This window comes from Idiotropiscis lumnitzeri, chromosome 7 (genome assembly GCF_059441095.1).
Source record: "Idiotropiscis lumnitzeri isolate Australia: NSW breed Sydney's pygmy pipehorse chromosome 7, RoL_Ilum_1.0, whole genome shotgun sequence".
In the NCBI taxonomy this organism is placed as follows: domain Eukaryota; kingdom Metazoa; phylum Chordata; class Actinopteri; order Syngnathiformes; family Syngnathidae; genus Idiotropiscis; species Idiotropiscis lumnitzeri.
The window spans coordinates 5,434,234-5,459,974 of NC_142397.1; the positions used below are offsets into that span (position 1 = coordinate 5,434,234).

At 39.9% G+C, this 25,741-nt stretch overlaps 1 protein-coding gene across 4 annotated transcripts in view; it reads left to right on the forward strand.

The window, feature by feature from the left end:
• Nucleotides 1-25,741, forward strand: part of plch1 (phospholipase C, eta 1) — a 54,172-nt gene that overhangs the window by 17,431 nt on the left and 11,000 nt on the right. For all 4 annotated transcript variants that reach the window (XM_088300490.1, XM_088300491.1, XM_088300488.1 and 1 more), the window contains 15 exons: nucleotides 4,305-4,451; nucleotides 5,517-5,760; nucleotides 7,043-7,172; nucleotides 9,298-9,468; nucleotides 10,057-10,150; nucleotides 12,818-13,021; nucleotides 13,412-13,532; nucleotides 15,640-15,811; nucleotides 19,390-19,497; nucleotides 21,403-21,561; nucleotides 22,391-22,453; nucleotides 24,066-24,160; nucleotides 24,732-24,829; nucleotides 24,922-25,101; nucleotides 25,441-25,548. In XM_088300490.1, coding sequence (XP_088156616.1) covers nucleotides 4,305-4,451; nucleotides 5,517-5,760; nucleotides 7,043-7,172; nucleotides 9,298-9,468; nucleotides 10,057-10,150; nucleotides 12,818-13,021; nucleotides 13,412-13,532; nucleotides 15,640-15,811; nucleotides 19,390-19,497; nucleotides 21,403-21,561; nucleotides 22,391-22,453; nucleotides 24,066-24,160; nucleotides 24,732-24,829; nucleotides 24,922-25,101; nucleotides 25,441-25,548 — 2,094 coding nt within the window. The remainder of the gene's footprint in view (nucleotides 1-4,304; nucleotides 4,452-5,516; nucleotides 5,761-7,042; nucleotides 7,173-9,297; nucleotides 9,469-10,056; nucleotides 10,151-12,817; nucleotides 13,022-13,411; nucleotides 13,533-15,639; nucleotides 15,812-19,389; nucleotides 19,498-21,402; nucleotides 21,562-22,390; nucleotides 22,454-24,065; nucleotides 24,161-24,731; nucleotides 24,830-24,921; nucleotides 25,102-25,440; nucleotides 25,549-25,741) is intronic.

Consider the following 25,741-nt stretch of genomic DNA (forward strand, 5'->3'; position numbering starts at 1 on the left):
ATCTTCCGCCTTAGATATGACAGAGGAAAAATTGATTTTTTTTCCTGACACAATCTTGTAAAGTGGAATGTGACATGGTGAATTTTAGCCCTATTGTGGCTGCACAAATCATTTGGTTGAGGGAACATCAAATTATCAAGATAACCGGACTACGACTGAAACGTCACTAGATGGAAGAACGCACCCAAGGAGTTGTAGCAGTTTGGCGGAAATTGAACAAAAGAGCAACAAAAAGAGGCTTCAAGATTTGTATTGCCACTCCCAAGAGGGCTGGATGCAATAAAAATAATCACGATTATTTTGATTGGGATTGAAATCATGGTTAATAAAGCGATTATTCATTGACTTCATTTTTATTTATTCAGCCACCAAAATTTAAACTACAATTGTAGCTAACCTGGGATCATAATTTGTGCCATAAAATAGAAATTTAGGTTGGTACAACGGCAACAATTCCTTAAGTCTGTACTTGAATTTTGACAAAAGTAAAATTCCTTCAACCCTTAAAACTTCAGCTTTAAACATAATTTGAAAGGAGAATGACAAAATGAATTAGTAAGGCAGTAAACTAAGAATATACTCAAATAAAAGAATTAAAAAAAAAAAACTGAATAAAAATAAATACCCTTTGTCCTGCTGTGCCCACCTTGGCCTCTTAGGGGCAGTGTGGTGCCGTGCAAAAATGAAGTACATAGAATGAGAACTCTATTAACATTTGCCCTATGAAGTTTGCCTAGCAACAAGCAACCAGGGAAGAAAATCTGAACAATTCAATGATCTTGTCTATTTTGCTGTTTTTACCTGATAGCTCAAAAAATAAAATGGAAAAAAAAAAAAGGAACCTATTTTAATGTAGGCGAGTGATATACAAAACTCTTTCCTGGTTGCTCAGTTGATACTGTTTGACTGGCACACTGAAAACTGATTCAAAGGAGACTGTATTTCTATAATGATTAAAAAAAATACATACAATGCGGGTAAAAAGTATTATGCCTGTCATAAAGAGACCATACCACATGATGAAATGCTTTAATGTGGCCTTGTTCAATCATCTTTTTGCAGCAATTGCCCTCTTTCGAGTTACGGCTGAGCTGGATCAGCCAATCGCAGGGCACATACAAACGAACAATTTTTGCTCTGATAGCCATTTTAGAGACTTAAGTTAAATGGGCGTTTTTAGAATTAGAGAGGAAGGCGCACTAGCTGGAAAAAAAGACGTTTGAAACGCAGAATCTCATAACATAAAGTGCTAAGTAACTACTCGTCTACTTTCAACCTCTCTGATTTAAAAATATGATAAATTTTACACATCAAGACAAGATGGCGAACTGCCTGCACATGTACGGCGTCTATTTAAAGAACACCGCCTTGTGCTAGATAGGATAATAATAAATAAATCAATGCCTACTTGTGCATTCTCTTTTAGCCCGTTTGCCCTCCTCTTCAATTTTTCTCAGGGGAAAAAAAATATCTCACGTATTTACACGCTGAGGGAATTGTGCAGTTTTTCAGCTGTGGCAGTATGTGTGTGCCGTTTTCTCCCTCCGGGCCGTATTTATGGTGTTACGCAATTGAAGGCCTTGCGAGAAACTTGTCGCGCCATACCCTGAAACCAACCGAGATACGACACCCAGAAGAATACACGCTTTAGCTCTCTGGAACCGGGACTGTGGACTGGAGATGAATAACACGACATTACCACATAGGCCGTAATTAAGAGCCAATCGTTAGTGAAGTTGCGGGCTTCAGAAGATGGGGTGAGATTTTATTTCCTTGCTTCAGATTTTTTTTTCTTTTCTGGAGTCTAACTCTGTCTTCAGCATCCTAATTTTTTTTTCAATCAATGAAGATTTCTAGCGACTCCAATATTTGGCAGAGTAAAATTATGATAACTAATGAATTGGTGGATTAATTTGAAAAATAAGAGTCGCTAACAGTGTTATTCACCTCTGTGTGTGCCCTGCGATTGAAGAGCGACCATTTCAGGGTGTAGTCGGCCTTTTGCCCAAAGTCAGCTGGGAAAGGCTCCAGCATTCCCCCGCGACCTTGTACACTGTTTTTTTTTTTTTTTTTTTGTTTGTTTTTGCCAACCACCCATTTTAGAATCGCTATTCATGCCTATGAGGTCCTCTTACATGCAGTACCAGATAAAATAGCGACGCGACTCCTATGATGCCAAACAAGAACTTTCAGTACAGTGGCCCAAAAGGGTTTGAATCGTGACTGAATTTGTGAAGTTTGTTTTCTGCCTAATCAGGAGCGAAGGATCTCATGTGTGCAATGAATAGCGTACCAAGTGGTTGGTGGCCCACCACATTGTTTCCACTTGAGATCGCGTCCATTTAAACCACCAAGGAGTCATAATTATTCATGAGGAGAACAAGGAGCATGCATCTCGGTTACATAATACAGACTGGATGGCTCTTGATGGCCGGGCCCCTCCATACTCCCACAGCATCCATAAGAGGTGGAGTGGTCCGTTGTCAAATTGGTGAAGTGTTTCTCTATTCTGTCAGTACCCAGTCTCCCCGCTGCACCATGTGATTTTTTTCTTGTAAACTATCCTCTGTTAGTCGCTGACAATGTTACTTTTTGCCGTTTATGTCCAGTCTAACTTTGACGCCAAATGGCGGAATCTTGTTGTTCTGTTTAAATTGTGGATAGTGTTTTGTTGTCAGCATCGGGGCGTCCACCGTCCAATTTTATTGGTGGTCCTTGAACGCACCTCGAGCGGAATCAAACGTGTAACTGAAACTTCCAATTTGCACTTTATTTAGACTAGTATGCTCGCTAATTGTATTGATGAGCCTAATGTGGAGGTTGTTTGTTGTTGAATAATTTCAGTCCTCAATACATTTGTTTACGTAACATGAGTTCATGATCGTATACGTTAGACGCATGACATTAAATCTTTATCGTCCTTATTAAATGCTTTTCTGCCACCTTGTGGAATTGATATGCAACTACAACCCCCTTCTCTGGGGCTTCAGTACATTGCTGATTTTCCCTATTTGCAACGGGGCTCGGTCCTTATCCCCTAATATATGAATTTATGTCCTTTCTTAGACCTGTTCTTAGATCAGTTTGACTGCACTACTTTGGAGCGGTAATTATTCAGAACAATGAAAGTCCAAAGAACTCAGTGAAAAGGATTGTTTGTTTGGTCCATTGGAGCGTTGAACTTTTTTCCAACCTGTTGAGAATTTGTATTAGTACTGGTTGTGGTGTATGGAAATGCGTTTATTTTGTGTAGTACTATACTGCACGGTTGGATATATCTTGCCCTGGTGAATCATTGAGAGTAGAATATTTCTTTGCGAAGCTTTTCCTGAGTACATACAACCTGCTCCTTATTAAATATAGATGTGGTTGCATATATACATGTGTGTGTGTGTGTCTATATTTCTGGGTGTGCGCGTGCGTGTGTGTGTGTGGACATACTCAACGGAATGAGCGCAGAATCTTTGTTGTGGTCCACTGCAGTAGACGTCAAGTTGCTCATGTTATTGTGCAGTTGCTGGTGTGACATAAGAGAGTAATGTCGTTCCCTGGGCTTCATTGTTTGCACCATTATCAACGCAACGGTTTGCTAAATCAATACAAGCATATCCGGCTGAAATGAAAAAGTCCCAATGGTCCTGGGATTGACATATGCAGACAGTTATTGTCTTCTATTGCATGAGGTTCAATCGCAAACATCTCCATTATGTGCATTGAATACTTTATCCTTTCATACAGTCGCCATCCGTGTAATGAAAAAAAATAATTTAATGCCACCCTATTAGGAACAAAATGGGTAGTGACTGTAATGACCTGAGTTTGTAGCGGCTGTAAACTGAGCACATTTGAACCCGATTACTCAGTTTAGGCGCTACTGTTTTGGTTAGCAACAACCATATTATCGTAACAGCCTCCACAGAATTATGTATTGGATGCGCAGGTGTACCTAAAGGACGTTGGGTCCTTCTAATGTGTTGAATGAAGCTGAGGCGTTTTCTTCCTCCTGCCTGGCAAGGCTGAGATGTTCTTCCTGTGCATCAATGACTCTGTGTCTCCTCTCTATGAGTTGCTTTCAGGGCTCTCTCTCAGCGGATAGATAGCCTTGTGTCCGCACACAACCGCATCTCTGTGTTTCCTTACACTCTGACCTTGCCAACATCGAGTGAGACAAATTAGAAGACAAATAAAGAATGCACACCTGCTCTTTTTGTGTCTGGCAGTGACAATCGACTGACCTTATTTTTTTCATATATATAAGAAAAAAAAAAAGATGATGTGTCTGCGTGTGTGTGTTTCCTCTTCAGTGGAGCGATGCATGAGTGTGATGCAGTCCGGAACACAGATGGTGAAGCTGAAGGCGGGATCCAAAGGGCTGGTGAGGCTCTTTTACCTGGATGAGCATCGCTCCTGCATCCGCTGGAAGCCATCACGCAAGAGCGAGAAGGCCAAGAGTACGTTTGCACGCACACACGCTCGCTGGCGACACTGCAGCGCTTGCACATACACACACAGACACGATGAAGACATTGGCCATTCCATTAGGTACACCTGCATTGACAAGTTCAAATCAGGGTATGGTATTTATTCCAAGGGGGTGAATTAAAAATCCAAATAAAAAAATAACAAAAAAAAATCTGAAAATCGGGACATGAATAATGAAAAAAATATGCTTTGAGCGCCTTACTATATGGAATAGCAAAACCATAAAAAAAACTAAAACTAAAACAAAAAAACCCTAAAATGAACATAACCCCCCCAAAAAATAAAATCAGTTATCAAATACTCAAACACGTTTAGGTGTCACTATGTTCACTTAATGATGATATTTAGCATTCAGAAACTTGCACAGAGATCTTTTTTTAAATTTAAATTAATTATTTTTTTTAAAACATACCAGAATTAAAAAATCTTGTCACAGAGGGCTTTATGTGATCCTCCCAATTTTACCTTAAATGGCTGACAAGTTGTGGGCATGTGCATGAATGCGTGTGTGTGCGGGTGTGTGTATGTGTGTTTTTTTTTTTATCATCAACCCACTGAGACGCCTATGGATGTGTACGAACATGTTTAAAAACGACACAGTTTGCCACTGTCAGCATTCGATAAGCCTCTTAAATATGTTCACTAGCCTTGATTGTGAAATACACTCACACACTTGTGCCCTGTCCTTTGCAAAAATGTGTGTGCGAGTGTGTATGTGTGTGGGATGTAAAATGATACGGCCATATTGTTACTGTCAGCCAAGACGGAATTTAGGAGATGAGATTATGCAGGCGGGAGGAAAATGGAGCATTTTACAATGGATGGTGACGAAAACATTTTGGCTCAAAATTAAATCAAGTAGCTTTAAAAGAGCTGCTTTAATGGGTGCATCCAATATGCCGCCATAGAAATAAATAAAATAAAAAAGGCTTTACTGGGTAGGAATTGTTTTTTTGAATATTCAGGCCTAGTGCAGGGTAGAGTTCCACATCCAATTGTCTGGTGGTAATCCTCTAATTTTCCATCCCCGTCAGTCACCATCGACTCGCTATACAAAGTGACGGAGGGCGGCCAGTCAGACATCTTCCATCGGCATCCCGAGGGCAGCTTGGACCCGGCGTGCTGCTTCACCGTCTACCATGGCAACCACATGGAGTCCCTGGACCTGGTTACGTCCAACTCGGACGAAGCTCGGACCTGGGTCACAGGCCTTCGCTACCTGATGGCCGGCATCAGCGACGAGGACTCTTTGGCCAAACGGCAGCGCACCCACGACCAATATCCTTTTCGCATGCTAAACATTTAGTGGCAGCCATCGCTCCGTTTTCTGTACTGTTATCTTCGCCATTTTTGTGGGAAGAACAAAACCTGAAGATTTGAGAAAGGGTTCTACGGGAAGAATAGAAGAAAGATGCCTGTAAAATTGACTTGTTCAACAGTTCTATTTTTCAGGAGAAAAAAAATTATAGTCAAGCATCAAAAAAGCGCTAAGAAGAGTTTTAAATATACTTTGTATTTGAGGGCGGACATGTTGACTCGCAACAGCTGTTTTCATCAGGCATCAGGCGCTGCCGTTAGCGGCTAATGGCCAACAGCTTGCTCGGCCAGGAAGCATGACCACTCACCTGGCGACAGGCGAGGCACGAGTGTCCCAACAGTCTCCCAACATTCGGCGCACTATTTTTCAAAGGCGACGTAATATCCATGTGCAGAAAATGGCGTCTATGAACTGAAATTAGCACTCGCAGAGAACCTGTTCACAACTCACTGTATGTCGCCACACTTTAAATCATCTGAGCCGCGTTGCTAAAGGTTAGCCATTGAGTTCAAAGGGGCTGAGAATAAAAGTGAGCTCCAGTTACCGTGACTGTGCATGAGAATTAACACGGTGAATTTATCGGACACTCTTTTTGCCTCTTTAGGTGCTGCCGTTTTGGTCAGCAACAGACTACAAATTGGCTTAGCAGTTAACTCTTAACTCTCTCAATAATTCTATGTCTAAGCTTAATTTTTTTAGCCTTTATATATTGAGGGGAGAGTCAATTATTTATTCGAGTGCAAACCAGTCTGTTGGGCGCCACTATTTGAGGATTGCAGTCGTATCCCTCGTCTCTCCAAATGTATGGCTGTACTCAATATTGATGCTTTTCCATTGGCAAAATCGGGTACTATGAGATGCTATTTATTTTCTAGTACCTGGTCAGTTAGGTTTCACAGTCCCCCGAGCTGATACCATATACGGCGTAAACCACTTTTGGTTGCTTAGATTTGCTGTTGCTGCATGTTAGCGCCTGTATGCGAGTGGATTATATTCCACAGTCTCCACTTTGCTGCAGTGTTCCGGTCTTCTTTTGAGTAAAATGCTTCCTTACTGTTGTGAAGGTGGAGACAGGTGAGGTGACACACCTTCTCCTCCATTTTTTTTGCTCATGTTTCTTATTCGGACTGATGTGTTCAAGGCAGTGTGTTTATTCCAGCGTCTCCTTCCCCCAAATAATATGTACAAAATAAAGCTCAAACCTAGACGCTTTGGACAAATATCCTTAACTTGTGTGGTGACGTGGATGAAGCAGACATTTGAGGAAGCCGATAAGAACGGCGACGGGTTGCTGAACATAGATGAGATCTACCAACTCCTTCACAAGCTCAATGTCAATCTCCCACGGAGGAAGGTCAAGCAAATGTTCCAGGTGCGGGAAAAAAAAAAGACGTCTATCTTTGCATTACAATCTCTCATTAGCAGGAGACATGGGAAGTACCGGGCACATCATGTTATATATGTTTAATGCACGCTTCATCGGGTGTACTGAACTACTACCAATTGAGGCATCCTTGCAAGCATGATAAAATCCAATGAGTGAATAACCACCCTTGATTGGCACTATCTGAAAGTTTTATTATTATTATTATTATTATTATTTACTTATAATGTGTAAACATATAAGTGGATACAGGGTTTAACATCTGCCACCTAGTGGCAAAGCATTGAATTGTTCTTCCTATCAATATATGTCACTGGCATAGACGGATAATACATTATTTGTAGTCAGTAAATAATTTCGGACTAATGTAGTGAAGTTATATAATTTCCTGCAGCGCACGTCAGTGTAGCTAATAAAGCTCGACACCGTCATCAGAATGAATAATGGCAGTTCTACGTCAATATGCTCACATTTTCAGTTATTTTTTTGGGGGGCTTTTTCGACATGCATGAGCAGTTATGTGGTCTCTGGTGAGATAAAAAGTTTTAGAAGGGTAAAAGTTGTCAAAGAGCCTTAAATTTTAAAGGACAAGTCACACTGGGCTAATGTCAGAGCTCCACATGGGGCATTAGTGATGTTTCTGAGGAGGATCACGCCGCGACCATCAGTGTCTCACTTTATTAGGAACCCGAGCGGAACAGATAACAGATCATTGCCTTTTTAGTCGTCGTTTTTTTTTTTTTTTTTTTTCTGACAGTCTTCAATGATTTGTGACTTCAGTTTGGCCTTGTGATTTAAAATCCTCGCTTCTTGCCCGAAAAAAAAAAAAAGATGCCATAATAATAATTTATTGCATAGAAATAAGAGGAACAGGGGTTGGTTCCATTTCCATCCTCGCAAAAGGATTTTTATTTATAACTACTTATGTGCCCGCGCTTTCGCGATACTTGATGTGCTTTGTGTAACTAACAACCCCGTGGACCCATTTTCCGATAAAACGCTGTAAATATGTGACACAGAGAGCCGAAACATTTCTGTAGACGGCCATCAGGGAATTCGCATGTGGATTCCCTTTCTGTGCACACGGCGAGCTCATTCAGGGCCGTCGCGCGATGGAGGGATTAGACGCCATTATTAGATTGGGCGTCAGCTGGAATCAGTCCCTGTGAGATCCAGGTGATATGAGGCGGCGGCGATCTGTCAGTGTGAGGTGGCGGACTGGAACGAGCAGCGAGGCGTGCTGAGCGTGTCCTCAGGCAACGCGTGTGATGATATGAAAGGAAAGCCATTCAAGACCGAAAGAGGACATTCTTGGTGGTAGAATAGTTGAAATGATGCATTTGCGTCAAGTGCGGCAATGTTGCGTAATTGATTTCTTATCACCAAGTTTTGGGACCCAAAATGGATTGGTGGCCTAATTTCGGGGGATTCTTATTGTCATTGATTTAAAATTGTGTTTTGCTATTTTATTGATGCTCGGGCATACAAAGGGATTTTGTGCTGAAAACGTTTTTGGGTGACGACCTTCTCATATGAAGGCTCATTGGAAAAATAATGACATTCGTGGAAAGCCTTCATCAAGTCAAGTGATTTGATATGTCACTCAATGTGCTTTGCGCCAAATACATTTTTGACTGCACAGCTGGTGGCTAATCAGATGCAGCATAATTAAGTTTCTTTTGATTGACATGTTCAGCCTTTTTATGTTCCGGCATTGCTGACAATTGGATACAAGTTGCGCCAAAATATTTATTTTGTTTCCTTATTTCCCAATTTGACCATGCATACTTTGACCTGACACCTAATGCTATTCCACCCCCAAAAAAAGCTAATCAGAAAATATTAGCAGTTGTTTCTGATTTGTGCATAGCCGACAAACAAACCCACAATAAACAACGCAACGTGCAGTTGATGTGTAACCCATGCCTGCTCTCCCCAACTTCGTGGAGGTTTATGATGTTATTAATGCACCTCGAGTGCTGTCAGAAGTGTGGTTTGCTCACACTCGGTGAAATATGAACTCCCGCGGTCATCAATATGTTATGCCTTGCAACATTAATGGAGCGAATGACTGGCTGGCTGGCTGACGTGACTTTTTTTTTTCCCGCCTCAGGAAGCAGACACGGACGATCATCAGGGTACGCTAACGTACGACGAGTTCGCCGTCTTCTACAAGATGATGTCCATGCGGCGGGATCTCTTCCTGCTCATGATGGCCTACAGCGACAGGAAAGACCACCTGACGGCCGACGAGCTAGCCAACATGCTGCGTTGCGAGCAAAAGGTAAGGCTGTGACGTCGAGTCCTGGGTACTGCCTCTCTAACGCCCTGTTTGACTGACCTACACGAGCCCTGTGCATATTAACTGTTACTGCGATTATTTTGGTTGAACAGAATGGCCAGTAGGGGGCAGCACTGTTACTTACTTCATTATCTAAATGAGTTGCTTGCAAAGTGATTGTAGTTATTTCAACTCATAGATTCACTTCTTCACATGCAGAAAATGTAATATCCGTTGCTAACCAAAACAGCGGCACTCCGCCAATCCTACGTTTAAAATACGTTTCCTGCGCAGTATTTACGTGATGTGATCTTACAAATTGTGATTTGCTTTTCAGTAGCGTTTGATGTCGCTCCGCAATGTCACATGTATTAATGTTTATATTCCCAAAGAAGCTACATGATTTATTAGTTCCACCCAGTCAGCCTCACTTCCCTCCGTTTTACTGACGTTTTCCTTATTCGTCCTTTTCATTTTCTTTTAAAGTCTACTTTCACTAAACTAAAGTTTAATATACCACCTTAAATATATACAGTAATGAGCTGCGTGATTTTTTTGCTGAAAAGGCCACCTTTTATTTTGTTTCTGCAGATGGTCAACGTGAGTCCGGAATATGCGGTTGAAATCATCGACAAGTTTGAGGTGTCCGATGAGAACAAACAAAAAGGTGTCATGGGGATTGAAGGTGAGCCTTGCGATATTGGTTGTATCAGATGCTTATGGGATAGGAAGTAAACTTGTTGTAAATGCTTTCTAACTGCGCCCTTTTATAAAAATACCAAAAAATACCGAAGCAGAATAGCCGAAGCTGACGAGTCTAATGCTCATCCACAGTCAGATTATATTCATACTCTTTGCGTCACATGGACATATTGTCACTTTGTTGCCCATTTTGACATCTTACTGCTCCACAGAGCGAGAAATTCTGGAGTTAGCAGCAGATGGGCGAGTCGAAAGTCTCTTTTGGCTGATTGGATGATGTGATGCGAAAAGCATATGATTAGTCATTCGCTGACTTCAAGCATCAAACGTTGACGCGGAATACTAAAATCATCCTCTGACCCACCGACCAAAAATGTCACGAAAATTATAGTGTCCAATTTACTCACAAATGTGAGAAATCTGATTACCGTATTTTCTGGACTATAAGCCGCGACTTTTTTTCTTACATTTTGAACCATGCGGCTATTACAACGGTGCGGCTTTTGTGTGGATTTTTCTTTCACCAGTAGGGGCGCTGTAGTTCAGAAAATACGCTAAATAAATCTCAACTTTTTTTGTCTGTTCTGCTTTAATTAGCAAAGTTGTTGCCGTGTTAAAAGGCACTGTTTTAACAATCTGTTTATGTACCTTTAGGTGCATTCACAGTCCAAAATCGTTCTCTACATGACGTAAAGAACTCATTTTTCCAACATAGAAAAGTGCGGCTTATGGCCTGGTGCGACTTGTATACTTTTTGGAGAGTGTGGGTGCGTCTTATAGTCCTGTTTTTTTAATGAATAATTTGATTGTTCTGTCCGTCATGTTGCTTGCATAGACAAATGCAAAAACAATAATTTTGTACATTATCTGTATTAAATATAATGTGTATTTTAACACTCTCAGTGTTAATTATGAAAAAATGTTCAGACTAATTCATTGAAATTGGAGCATTTTTTTGCGGAACGCCTGATAATCTCTCATTGCGAGGTTCATGAAGGTGCGCATGAAAGACTGTGCGGAAGAACGAGCCCAATCAAACACCTTCGAGGTGAACTCCAACCTTTCTTCCATGTTAACTTTCTCTCATGTCATGGAGTCATTGTGCTTGTACATTTGCCCGTAAATAATTAGTTCTTCACTCACAGCACTCACTCCCCCTCAGTGTCATAACGAGTGCCAACTGAAGCCTCGATTTAGGGCAGGTGACAGAGCGAAGAGGTGTGAGAAAATTGGGAAGTCAGAGCGTGGCGGCTTGCAAGGGAGCGCAGCGGCCTACGCGGCGGCCGACGCGAGGAGGTGTAAGAGCGAGACTAATGTCATTGTTGCCATCGCGGGAGGAGGCGTGATGGGTCTGACTGATCACGCCATGACGCTGGCCTAATGCCCGCGGGCCTGCAACATGCTCCTTTGTGATAGAAATAACCTTTTCTCACACAGACGCCTCATATTTTCAAGAATTTGATAGAGGCGTGACAAGATGGATGTCCGCTCGCATAACTGCGTTTTCACAGCAAGACACTTTTCCCCCAACGTTTTGCGAAGGGCTGCTGTTGGCTGTCCGCAATATAACGGGCGCATTCTTGCTATTCCTGTCTCATTCTGTCCTCCTCCCTCTATGGATAAATGGAAGCTTTCTTTCCAGCCTTGTGAGTCCTCATCTGTTTCCGTTAAAAGCCTGCTGCTCATGTCACTGCTGCACTGCATTGTTTTTTTTTATTGAGAAATGTCTGTTACTTCAGTGATCCTCAACAACCGCTCTGCGGACTCATATACACAAAAATTGATTATTTTTTTTCCCCCCATTTTCTTTTTTTTTTTACATGCATGCACAAGGTTTAAATCTTTCAGAATATGGCAAAATAACTTTTTTTTTTTACAGTTTTAACACTGAGAAAAATAATACTATATTTTGATATAACCAAAATAATCATATTTAATAACGTCATAATGTGATATTAAAAAAAAAATTGAAAGCTGGAATATTATGAGGAAATATATTGATTTGAAATTGAAAAAAAATGAAAAAAAAGTGGTCATTTTCTAAGAACCAATACTTCACGTTTTTGTTTTTGTAACATGTGAACATTGTTTTTATCCTATGGGAAAAAAATCACTATACTACTATCAAAATACAATTATGTGATATGAGGATTAAAAAAAATTCTTAAATAAAAACCGAGAAAAAACATCCAAGTATTTTTTTACAACAATAAACTGCAAATATTATGAGAATGATGAAAATAATTATTACAAACATTTACCTTTTACTTTTGCAAGCTAGTTTTGACATTACGAAAATAACTACCATTATTATTTTTATTCATCAAATCAATATTCTAATTTTCCCGACTCTAAATTCATAATTTTAGGAGGAAATTAAGTTGAAATTTAAAAAAAAAAACAAAAGTTGTGAGACATTTTTTTAATATTCTAAAGAAAACTCAAAACACAAATAGAATTGGTGTCTTATTTGAAAAGACGATGACGCGCATGCTGTCATAAGTGCACATTCATCCATTTCCTCTTTCAAAGAACAGTATTCTGAAGTTTTATCACAACTTAACAACACGTCTTCACCGACCATGTCCTCATGAATGTTGATTCATATTCCACCACTTTATCAGCCACTTGTTGTTTTTCCTCATCCCAGGTTTTACAAGCTTCATGCGCAGTCCGACGTGTGACATTTTCAACCCGCTGCACAATGACGTGAACCAGGACATGGATCAGCCTCTTAGCAACTACTTCATCGCCTCCTCTCACAACACGTACCTGACCGGAGACCAGCTGCTCTCGCACTCCAAGACCGACATGTACGCCTGGGTTCTCCAGTCCGGCTGTCGCTGCGTGGAAGGTCAGTGGACGTTACATGTGATCAGTTAACGGCATGGTGAAGCAGCATTTGGCTCACTGTCCTAGTACTGTTACTGTGAATAGTTGTGTTTGTTCATAAATTGTGTTTCGTACGAATGCGACAGTGGATTCAGTGCTACTCCAAATATATCTGATACTGCATTCAATTTCCCGCCTTTATGGCAATATTAAAGTTTTCAATGTTAGATAATAGTAATTTAGAAAATCCAAAGTCGAGTCTGCCCAAGTTGCGATCATGTGTCATCGAGCGCAAGTATCACTTCACCTTCATTACGAGCAATGAGAGGAGACATTTAAAGGACAAGAGGCTCTCTTTTCCTCACAGGGAGAATGATACAGATGATGTGTTCTTCTTTCCCTCTCTCTGCAGTGGACTGTTGGGACGGTCCAGATGGCGAGCCGATGGTCCAGCACGGCTACACGCTGACTTCCAAGATCACCTTCAAGTCCGTCATCGAGACCATCAACAAATATGCCTTCATCAATAACCAGTGAGCCCGCCAATAACATTTAATTAATTCCCCTGTGGCAAACAACAATGACATTCTGTCCGCAAACACGATTCTATGTGGTGAATTGCATTATTCAGCGGGCGCGCGCAATCCACTTTGGTGATTATATGAAACAATAATGCAAAAAGCAGCGGAAATGCTGCATTTATTCCATAGGGAACACGATGCACCAATCAGCCGTCATCAATTTGAAAGCAGTTTTATGTTTCAAGTTAGTCAATATTGGCTTTCTCTAACAACACCGATTTTTGGCCATCATTAGCATGTGAGTGAACCATCTGCTCACCAGTGTTTCCTCACAATCCCCACACGAATGAGCATTTGTCTCCACAGAGTCCAATGCCACCTCAATAGTGATGCCGACTCTTTTTCCTCTACCATGTGAAGCCAGTGGCTCCGGTTATAAAGCTATTTATTTCCTTTAAAGCCAGTGGCAGCACGGCAGCGGATTCAAGCGGTGTAATTAAGTCTGAAGTGGAGTTTCAATTTGGCAGCAGCTTGTTGGAGCAAAAATAGAATTGAGTTTGTACGCCTGTTTAGCTATTATTTAGTTAAACCGTCAGCTTGTTCTGTGTGCCCGGCGGCATTGCGTTGAGTGTCCAATTAATTGGTCGAAGTGTTTCTTTTGCTTGTAGCTCATGATACATGAAGCTAGCGGTCTCGTAATCTCCTACAAACAGGGAAGAGGTGATTGTGCTCCTTCCCTGTAGCTTTCTACCTCTTTGAACATTCTATACATTGGCTATAGTGCAATACAATACATCTTTATTGATAAAGTGCAGTCACGACAGCTGCAGTGCATTTGTACGGTGATCCGTACATGACTGTGTTAGCTGCGTCGATCCCGGATTATTTTTATTATTTATTTATCTTTTTAATTTTAACGTAATTTTATTTTATTTAATTTTTTTTTTTTTTTTTTTTTTTTTTTCATTTATTTTTTTGTTTTTTCATTTTTAAATTTTTGTTATTTTTTTATTTTTGTATTTATATTTTTTACCTACATTGCTGTGTGGTGATTTTTTGACTGTTGATGGGATTTTGAGTTACGAGCATGGTCGTGGAATATATAAAAGTCTAAAACTTTTATATATTCCATGTATTACAGGCACGTTTAACAATTAATTTCCAGACTATAAGGCACACCAGCATATAAACCTCAGCAACTCTTTTTGGAAAAAAAAAACCTAAAAAAAAAAAAAAAAAAGACATGCAAGCCGCACCAGATTATAAGACGCAGTTTTCTATGTTGAAAAAAATTTGTTGTTTACTGCACGTCCAGAACTATTTTGTACTATGAATGCACATAAAGGTACATTCTTAAAACAGTGACTTTTAATTTAAAAAAAAAATCTAGATTCATTTAACGTATTTTCTGAACTATAGAGTGCCCCGACCGGTGAAAGAAAAATCCACAGAAAAGTTGCTCCATTGTATTAGCTGTACGGTTCAAAATCTGGGAAAAAAGTTGCGTCTTATAGTCCGGAAAATACGATATATTTATAAATCACGTTCTTTACGGTCAATTCTGTTCTCTTTTTAGGTGCTTTTTATCATCAGTGGCCTTTCAGTACGATTAAGGTCCCCTGGCTAGGTTTAAGTGGCATCGCACCACACATAGCGCACAGTCGCACGCATTCATGTTTCACCGGAGAGAATCTCAGCATATCTCTATCGGTGAAATGTAATAACTGGATGTAATTCGCTCTGTTGGCGCTTTTTGTCTCAAGCGCAGCACCTGTTTGTGTGCATGCGTGCTTGTTTCTGTGTCTGCTTGTGTGTTTGTACGTGGGTGAGTGAGGTGAAAGCATGCTTGCGTCCCCTCAAGGCAAAGCTGTGACAAAGCTGACATTTCTGCTACCGTGTGGCCAAAAAGTCTCCCTTCCAAATGAAAACACCGGGCATACATACAACCCCCTCAAACACACACTACGTAGAGGTGACCTGTTGTTGCGACAGATTTAATTTCCGCTTTGAAACGTTCACTTCCTCTCTGTTGGACGTGAACATGTTAGGCATGAGAAAAAAAAAAAGTCTTTTGCTCAGCATCGCTTTATGTTCACATACGTTATGTGTGGTGTGGCAGGTATCCCGTGCTTCTGTCCATCGAGAACCACTGCAGCATCCAGCAGCAGAAGAAGATCGCACAGTATCTGAGGGAAGTGTTTGCCGACAAGCTGGATGTCGGGCACGTGCTCACCAGGGAGTCCAAGACGCTACCCAGTCCTCAGAGCCTACAGGGCAAGATTCTTATTAAAGTAAGTCGGGAGCAACACAATGTATGAGATCTGAGCTTAAAAACCACGTTGTGGGAAGCAGAGATTCCGTCGGCGACCTGGTCACCCTTCCGTCTTCGTCCTTCCGTCCTCGTCCTTTTTAAGCGCTTACGTGCTTGCATTTCACCGGTTTCATAATTCATAAACCTTATTTTTAAGCTCATTATCTGACTAATTTGCAATTCATATCCACTTACTGTAATTTACAGACCACAAAACACACCTGGTTAAAAGCCACAATAGTTAGATATAGCCATGAAAATGGATTTGTGCGTGTTTTTTTTTTTTTTTTTAAGGTCGTTTTTTATTTTTTTTCCCAAATGATGCATTTATTGAACTTCATCCCTTTACTAAAATGAAATATAACTTGAGATGATTTTGGCTCTCAATTGCTTCTTCACACAGCCGCCCTTCACTTGCATCTATTTGCCAACTTCGAGTCTCTCTCTCTCTCTCTCTCTCTCACTCTGTTGCGCTCTCTCGCACTCTCTCTTTCGAAACTCTCTCGACATCTGAGTTAAAGGGCTAGTACAGTCAAGAGCATAACAAGATTTCATTTCGTACTCGCAGTACTTGACCCTGTTTGGGACGATTACAGGGACGGACAAAAAAAAAATAAAAAAACACCATTCTTTCTTGGTCCATCCTTAAAATATTTGTGGGGCTCCATTACTCCTTTATTCATTTTAAAAAAAGATTTCATTCTTATTAAAAAAAACAAACTTATTTTTTGATGTTATGTTTTTTAATGAAATTTACATTTTTTTTCAGTGAGAAAAAATGATTTCAGAAACAAGTGTTTGGAGTCACAAACATCATGGAAATAATTGTGCTCCAGTCAAGGTTAAAGAATAAATTAAACTCGCTCAATTTATTTCATAATAAGAAGAAAAGCAGCCAGTGAAGGGTAAAATTAGATTTCATGCAAAAAGAAACGTAAAAGTAAAAGTTCGTCTTCAACCTGAAGATTTTTGAACAAATCACCATTTTAACGATCCATAGGATGATTTAAATATTTTAAAACTTCTCATATCATCTGTTTCATGATGCTGACATATTCAGATAAAAAGCAGAAATATTTGCGTGATGAAAATGCTCTTAATGTGAGCATCGCATAAATAATAGAGCTGATCATTAAGTGGAAATTAAAGATTCAGTTGTCGCAATCCCGCTGGTGCACCTTGGCATGATTGTGATGCTGCACAAGTGCTTCTCAGTGCTTGTTATTTCAGCAATGTTTTGTATCCAAGCGCAGGAATCCTATTCCTTTTGATTGTCTTCTGACTCACGTTCGCTGACGTCAAGTCACAAAATGTTGATTCTCCAAGCCAACTGTTTTAGACGTCTTTCTGCTGGGTCACAACAAGAATCCTATTGCGTTTCAAAGAGGAGTCGAGATGTTGCTTGGTGCTGAGCTGAACCCTGAGCAACTGTGATGTCATTTTTAGTCAACAGCGAGTGGCAAAATGGCTGCCCCGTGAGCTTTTTATTTTCTGCCTAATTCATATTCCACAAATGCAATATTAATCAGAATACCATGTTTAGACCAGGATTGAACATACTATCGTAAAGATTTTTTTTAGTGGACTTCACCGTTACACACTAACACAGAAAAAGTCACAATTATAGTCGAGAGTATTTGTGTAAGAAAAAAAAATAAAATAAAATTCTCAAGTTTTTTCGACCTGTCTGCAACTCACTCACAACCACCATATGAGAAGCATTCCTTAAAAGAATATGTAGCACAGGTGTTGGCAAACTACGGCCCGGGGGCCACATGCGGCCCGTTAAACGATTTAATCCGGCCCGCCGAACTTGAAAAAAATTAAATGAATAAACCTTGCTAATGTTTTATTTTCTAAATACTGTGGTTTTTCCAAAACATATATATTGTTGTAATGCTTTTGTTAACTTTCATTCAAAATTAAATATCAATTTTTTTTTCTCAGATGAGGTGAGGTTACCAAAACACTCCATCCATCTGCTCCTGGTCCGGCCCCTCTGTCAAATTTGAGAACCCATTGTGGGCCGCCAATCAAAAAGTTTGCCCACTCCTGATCTAGCACATGATTTCATATCAGTACACGCAATTCGGGAATCATCTCCATTTCTACTTTGTTCTTGTGACCCGAAAAGAATCAGCGATTTTAGCTGTGACGTAATGCGGCGGAGGCTTACTTATTCGTGTTTAACAGCGCAGGAGAAGCTTTTTGCAGGTGCACACAAAGACAGAGAGAGCTTTCTAGCGTGTATAGTTTTATGTGTGCCCTCTGCGGCGTGAAAAAGAGGAATGCATTGTTCCCCGGCAAAAAGCTTTTATCTCTTCTGAGCGAAGATGCCCAAAAAAGTGAAAAAGCCGTATTGATTTTCCCACGAAGCCTTTTAGTCCTCTTTCAACTCTTCTGCAGCCTCAGAGAGTACGGACAGATGAAGAAAAAAAACATGAATTAGTCATAAAACGTGCAGTGGCATTTTAAAATGAGGGGGCTGCCATGTCAACTAAGAGACTGCAGAGGGCAGAGGGTTGGCCATTGATTTTTTTTTTTTTTCCCCTTTTTTTTGCTTTAAATGGAGGATCTTAGAAAATCTCCATCCTCCCACTCACACCCTCGGTAATGCGCTCTCTCGGGGAGCTTTTTCTGAGAGTCGGCAGCAGATTGTACATTTGTGTTTGTGTGTAGGAATGTGCCAACGTTGGGAAAAAAACCACATGAGTCATTTTGAGAGCTCTTTAAGCCGTGTAGTACTATTTTTTTTCTCTGTGTTATTTTTAGAACCGGGGTCACCCTGGGAGCCAAATCATTTTCCCATGGTCATGTTACCACCCACTTTATTCGAAGTCAACATCTAATTACATGCGTAAAGTAGTGATATGTGAGTTAATTTCAATCTGACAACTAGTAAAAACGGGATCAGTATGATATTATTACCAGTATCACTACTTTTTTTTGTCTGTTTGTTTTTTTGCTTCATGAAATTGCTGAATGAATGATTTTCAAAAGTTGTTTTTGTCATTTAACCCCAGGACAGAGTGTGGGTACAATTTACACATAAATCGAAAAATTGTCCAAATATTGATTGGTGTCAATAGTTGCAAGATTGCTGGAATATTTAAATATGTTTTTCTTTGAACTCTGGGCTTTGGGGTTTATACTTTATGTATTTTTATTTTATTTATTTATTTATTTTTACTAATTAAGTGAAATGCTGTTTGGGGTTTCATGAACATGCCTTCTTCACTTCAAATGATTTATAAGATTGCTTGTGCATTTGTAATTTTATGCACGTTTTAATAAATACATTTTAAAAAATCCCCAAATTAAATCCATTGACAGAAGCCATTTTTTTTTTATTCCAGTTTGTAAACTGAAAAATATTTTTTTAAATTTAATATTGATTTAATGCTTAGTAATTATTATCCTAAATTACTTTAAATTATATTTATAAACTTTGGCCAAATCCTGGATTTTATCAACTAGCAACATTACAAAGCAAAATCACAAAAACTATAAAAATGGTTTTCGAGCTCTATGAATGTTTATCTCTTTCACTCCGCGCAGGGCAAGCGTCTCCCTGCATATCTATCTGCGGATGCCGAGGAAGGCGAGGTGTCCGACGATGACAGCGCCGATGAAATTGAGGATGACTTCAAGCTCAAGAACAGCAATGTGAGACACTGCAGAACTTAAAATGTTCATATTTCAACACTGGTCTTGAATGGAACGATGGTTCGGCTAACCTTTTTTTTTTAGGAAAGAATTATTTCGCAAAAACTGCAAATCAGACATGAGACGTTCTCATTTCAGTTGCAAAGCTACCCTTGTAGGAAACAGTTTACGTTTTTTAAATCGGGCTGTCTCTATCATATCTTTTTAGAATTGATTATCCCATTCACTAATTTTATCCAATACGCGAGTAACTGGATAGATTGTCCCCAAACTGTGCCAAATATATCGTCTCTGTGTTTACGCAGCCATCTGTCGATTTTCTGTCCCTCATTAGGGTCACAGTGTGCTTGCAGTTATTCCCAATGTGACTTGTCTGCAATTTAACTTTGCACCAGTAGAGGGTGCTAATAGACTGTGAAAAGCACATGAGTGGTTTCATTACAGTACAATGGACACTTAGCAAGATTGGAAACGTCTGCGTGGATGGCCGACGAAGCTTACGTGCAAAAACTTTGTGTCGACAAATTTTTTTTTTCCTCAGCCACCGTTTGAAATGCTGCTGCATGCTTTGAATGAGAAAAATATACTGCCATCTGTTGAAAGTCACGACACGCAAGAGGGGAAAATCCTTGTTAAAAATCATTTGCCAGCATAAATTGGAGAGAAAATACAATTTATATTGTAGTGTTGAATACGTGTGTACGTCTATGCGCCTGCTGTAACTTCAGCAGCTTCTGCGTGCGTGTGCTTTGAGTGTGTTTGACCAATTCTCCGATTCAATAAATGGCTGAAAAATACAATTTTGGCTCTCTTTCCCAAATTTGACGGCTTTAACGCACTCAGGATTACAGTAGACTGTAAAGACCCAAGCTAGTGTCAAGCGATAACAATTTGAAAATATTTTAAAAATGAATATATTGTTGCAAATTTAACTCACTTTATACTACACAGCTTAAAATGGCTTGAAAATATCAAAACAAATGGCACAAAGACCGTCGGACCACTTAATGTCGAAAAATGGCGTCGCACGTGCATGAGGGCAATGCAAGTATAACGTGAAAGCGGCTCATCGTTGCTTCTGTCCTATTGAGAAAACCTTTCTCTACATTTTCCCTTCATCTCTTGATGCCCTGGTGTATTCTCCTTATTAATATGACATAAAGCAAGACAGCACCGCAATCATTTGTCACATGGTTCCCCTGTGTGACTAAATACGGCAGCCTTCTCCCATATCTAGCTGGAGGCGCGTGGGCCGCAGATGCCACTTTGGATGAGCGTACTCCTTTTTAAAGGGCCGGTAACAGTCGAGTGACAGACAGCTTTTCATTTCTTTTATTTTTAACATAGGGATCTCATTAAAAGCGCAACCAGATGAGCATCTTTGGCTGTAGACTCAAATTTAATGCGAGCGGCTTGCAATGCATGATAATTGCTTGCTTCCTTCCTTCCTTCCCGTGTAACAAAATTGTATTTTAAATTGCTTCCGAGTGCGCTGTTGGGAAAGGGCTGTAATGAATTTGGAATATGCCGATAAATAGTGAGGGTGCCTATAGGGGAGTTGACGGTTGAGTCAGGAGTAGCTGCGGACACCTATAAAGAAATGATTATGAACATTGCATCATACTCAGAGATTATTTCTATTATTTTTCCCCTACCACAATAATTATTATAGAGTGGTGTTTTTGAGATAACAGTGACCCGACGTATTTCCAGGTACAAGCTGTCAATGCAGCTGAAAGTACAGTTTTGCATGTCTGAATTTCCGTTTTTTTATTTTTTATTTTTTTTAAGTTTAATTGAAAAGTTTTTATCATCGTGAGAATCCCAAAACGAAATTGTTCATTTTTGAAGGAATCAGCAATTTATTCCACACGATCCAACCATCCACTCCCGTCTTCCTCGCAGGGGAACGGTCACCAACACCAAGTGGAGTCTCACATCAGGAAGAAGCTGGATTCTCTCCTGAAGGAGTCTCGCATCGGTGACAAGGAAGACGCCGACAGCTTTAGCATCAGAGCTCTGCTGAGAGCCACGCACCAAGGCCTTCAAAAGAACCTCCGCCAGGTACAGTGCGGAAGGCCGGACGACAATCCCGCATACATCTATGGACACATTGCATAGGCAGTGTGTCGAAATGGCTCCAAAGTGATGAAAAACGAAAAGTCTGACGTGGCATTGCTGAATATTTCATTTCTCCACTTAGCTTCTTGCGCTATTTTTAGAAGCTAGTGTTTCCTGAATGCAGTTTGAACATAAGAGCGGGCTTTTTGCCGGGCAGCTTCACAATTTCATTCTCACAGTTACAAAGCAACACAAAAAGGCTTTCTTTCCTTCACGTGGGTTCATTTAATAAACAATTTTCGACAGGTCCAAAATTCAATAGCAAGGTCAAATATATCAGATCCCGTAAATTTTTTTTTTTTCTTTTTCAACAATTGATTGGATCATCGCCAAACTTGATGGGTATACATGCTTGAAGGGTTGCAATTGACTTTTCACCATGTGGTCTCCCTGGAAAAGTTTCCTGATAACAAATTCAAAAGACAATTAGCAACAAACCACATCAACTTTGAAATTGAAACATTGAAATAAAGTCCTCAGTGAGTACGTCACAAATATTTATTTATTAGGTCAAATTTCCCGAATATGATATTGTGAAGATAGTGGAGTCACAAATCGCAGAAGTCACAAATTGGATCATTTCTTGTCTTCACTTATTTTATAAAACACTTTTGCCCATTAAAAAAAAATACAAATAAATAAATCAACTCTTAATGTCTGATACGGCTGTTTAGGATTTAAGAATGCAGTGACTGCTCACTCTGTGTTTTTTCTGTAACGTAAGCCAACTCAAGTGATTCGTTTTTTACTTCCCTCCTGCTGTGTGTTGCAGAGCTCCAGGGGAGTTCTGAAGAAATCTCAAAGCCGATCCTTCATCACCACACTCAAACAGAAGGTGAGCTTCCTTGATCCACTTACTGTGTTTTCATTGATTGGTGGCCGAGACGAGCAGCAAATGAAACAATTTATCGTTATCTTTTTAGTCACTGGCCTTATATGCAACGTTCCCTTGAATTTTCCATGCATCTGAGCATTCATACAAACACCTAGAGCAGGTGTGGGCAAACTACGGCCCGGGGGCCACATGCGGCCCGTTAAACATTTTAACCGGCCCGACAAACTTGATTAAAAAAAAAAGAAATGAATAAACCTTGTTGATGTTTTATTTTCTAAATACTCTGGCGTGTTAAACACAGATAATTTGTCGTAATGCTTTTGTTCACTTTCATTTAAAATTAAATGTATTTTTTTTTCTCCAATGAGGTGAGGTTACCAAAAAAAAAACCCCATCCATCTGCTCCTGGTCCGGCCCCCTCTGTCAAATTTTAGAACCCATTGTGGCCCCCCAATCAAAAAGTTTGCACACCCCTGACCTAGAGCCTTACTTGGACCAGTGTGAGCAACATCAGACACTCACGTGGTGGCTAAGTCAGTATCACACCTGTCCAAAACCTGAGACCATAATTGTCTCCCCGCAAGGCAGCACTGCTCAGCTTTGTGAATTTCACTGCACGTTGGCCATCGCCACTTGAGACGTACGTCGCGGTATTATGCTTCAGTTGTGAAGAGATATTCTCACTCAAGCATCGGCGTTCTTTTCCCGCTTGGCTATAAATGGACTGGAGAGATGACGAGTAGACAGCATGATCGCTGAATAACGCCATGTCTCCATTTGGCATGTTGTCATCCACATTGCAACTATTTTTGTTTGTTTTCACCTTATTTGAGTAGCTTTTAATATCCTGAGCAAAAAGTGTAACATACATATTCTGAATCGCATGTTTCTGTTTGGCATCAAGATCCGGTAATCTCATTTTATTGTTGATTTTTTTTTTATTGTATAATAACTGGGGCAACCAAGGCTTATTTTTTACTTAATTATTATTTTGTAATTATTTTTGCAATTATAGCTTGCAGGGCTGCACTTTATCTATAGATGTAAATTATTTATTTTTTGTAATTTAATTTTTTTTTTTTTACTGCGTCCCTGTATTTTATTTTTGAACGCATTTACAATTTTTAATTTGTTTATTTATTAATTTTTAAAGTGTTAATTACAGCACTTATTTTATTTAAGTTCATTTCATTCAGCAGATATGCTACAATTTATTGTATTATCCATCCATCCATCTTATTTTATGTAAAAAACAAAATTGCATTCACTTTTAGACCCTAGTTTCCATACTTTTCTGTTTACCAGCTTTGATCGTGAGTTTTTTATTTTTTGTTGTTGTTGTTGTTGTTCAAAAAATGCCACTCACGTTGCATCATTTGCATCCTCCCCCTCATGTTCACCTATGTGCGTTTGCGTGTAATGTGCTGGCAAGATGCTTGCACCCTGTCGTAATTACTGTTCTCAACTGGACTCTTCAGCTCACACACAAACTCCCCTGGCATTTATTACATCAACCACTTACATGCAATAATGCACGAGACACGTGTGAAGCATGCACATGGGAAATATGTCAGCCACTAATATCGCGTGTTGTTTTGTCTGTTTTGTCCAGAGGCACTCCAAATCGCGACTGACGTGCCAAAGTGGGGAGAAGGAGGAAGACGAGCAGGAGACGTCTACACGGGACGCCGTAGGACAGTTTAACAGGTGAACTTGCAAAAACACTCTCACATACTTGACAAGTTTTGATCACTGCTGCTGCTTACACATTGTTGGGGTCAAATTTGACTGGTTTTGACATTTCACAGCAAAGAAATAAATAAAAATAAAAAATCCTGAATGTCATGCTTTCGCATTGAAATTTGAAGACTTTTCCTACAGTCACAAAAGTCATACAGAGGTTAGAGGTACCGAGAGTAGGAAGAGTAAAAAAATATGTATTAAAATTTGAAAACATGAACAACAGAAAAAATGCAAATAAAAATATTAAATTAAATATATACCAGGATTAGAAGCAATACAAACATACTTGACAAAATATACAATTATCTTAAAATAGTGCTAAAATATATGGAAGTTAGATAACAAATACAAATATTAAATTTATACAAAATAATCACCTTGTTTCTTAGCACCATAAACCTTTCCCTCACTAATGACTACTGTCTTAAAATAATTCTACTATACTATACTAACACAACCTAAATATCCTTCATTTTCCCAATTAATCTTCCAATAACTGTCCATGCTTTGACTCTGTTCTGACTTTTTGTTGTAGGGGAGGAAGAAAGCGCAAGACGATGAAGCTGAGTCGAGATCTGTCAAACTTGGTGGTGTTCACCAACTCCGTTGCCTCGCAAGAATGTCTCAATGAAGGTGCAAAGAAAGCCCCCGCCATCTTAAATATAGTGCCACTGCAATTTAAAATCTCATTTTTTGAAACACGCCTCATCCCCGTTTGTGTACAGGAACGCCGGGCGACGTCCTGTCATTCAGCGAGACCAGAGCCCAGTCTCTGGTCAATCACCGAGCCGAGCACTTCCTGGCTTTCAATCAGCGGCAGCTGTCGCGGATTTATCCCTCGGCGTACCGCATCGACTCGTCCAATTTCAATCCGCAGTTCTACTGGAATGTCGGTTGTCAGCTGGGTAAGCTCGTCTTCAGCCTTTCTGCGCGTCTGCTGACATTAAAATCAATATACGCTGCAACCTGGCTCTTACTGAAAATACATTTTTGAGCTGTCTTTAATCAAGTTCATCCCAAAGTATTTTTTATATGGGGTTCTTCCAGATGAATCGCATGTACGCCAGCTCATCCTTGTCTTGTCAGAGTTACAGATGCATTTAATTTTTCTTCACAACCATTTGACTTTGGGGTAGCAAAGCAGACGAGCTTCGACAGTCCAAATTTCATGGAAGGAGTTTCACGAGCTCAAATCTACTTAAAAGTGAGGATTCCATGTTACATATTTCCATGTTTGCCTTCAGTGGCGCTCAACTACCAGACGGAAGGCCGAATGATGCAGCTCAACAGGGCCAAGTTCATGGTGAACGGAGGCAGCGGATACGTCCTCAAGCCCCCGCCCATGTGTAAAGGTACGGCAATATACATAGTTTGGACAGTAAACTGGATCCTTGTTTTTTTTTTTTTTTTTTGTAATTAATCGGTTTCAAAATGTTATCCCAAAATCAAGTTGTACGAAAACCAAAACAAATGGAGGTAGTTGTCAACTTACAAACGTACGATTCCCGAACATTCGTAGATACGAACAAATGCCATATTGCGTTC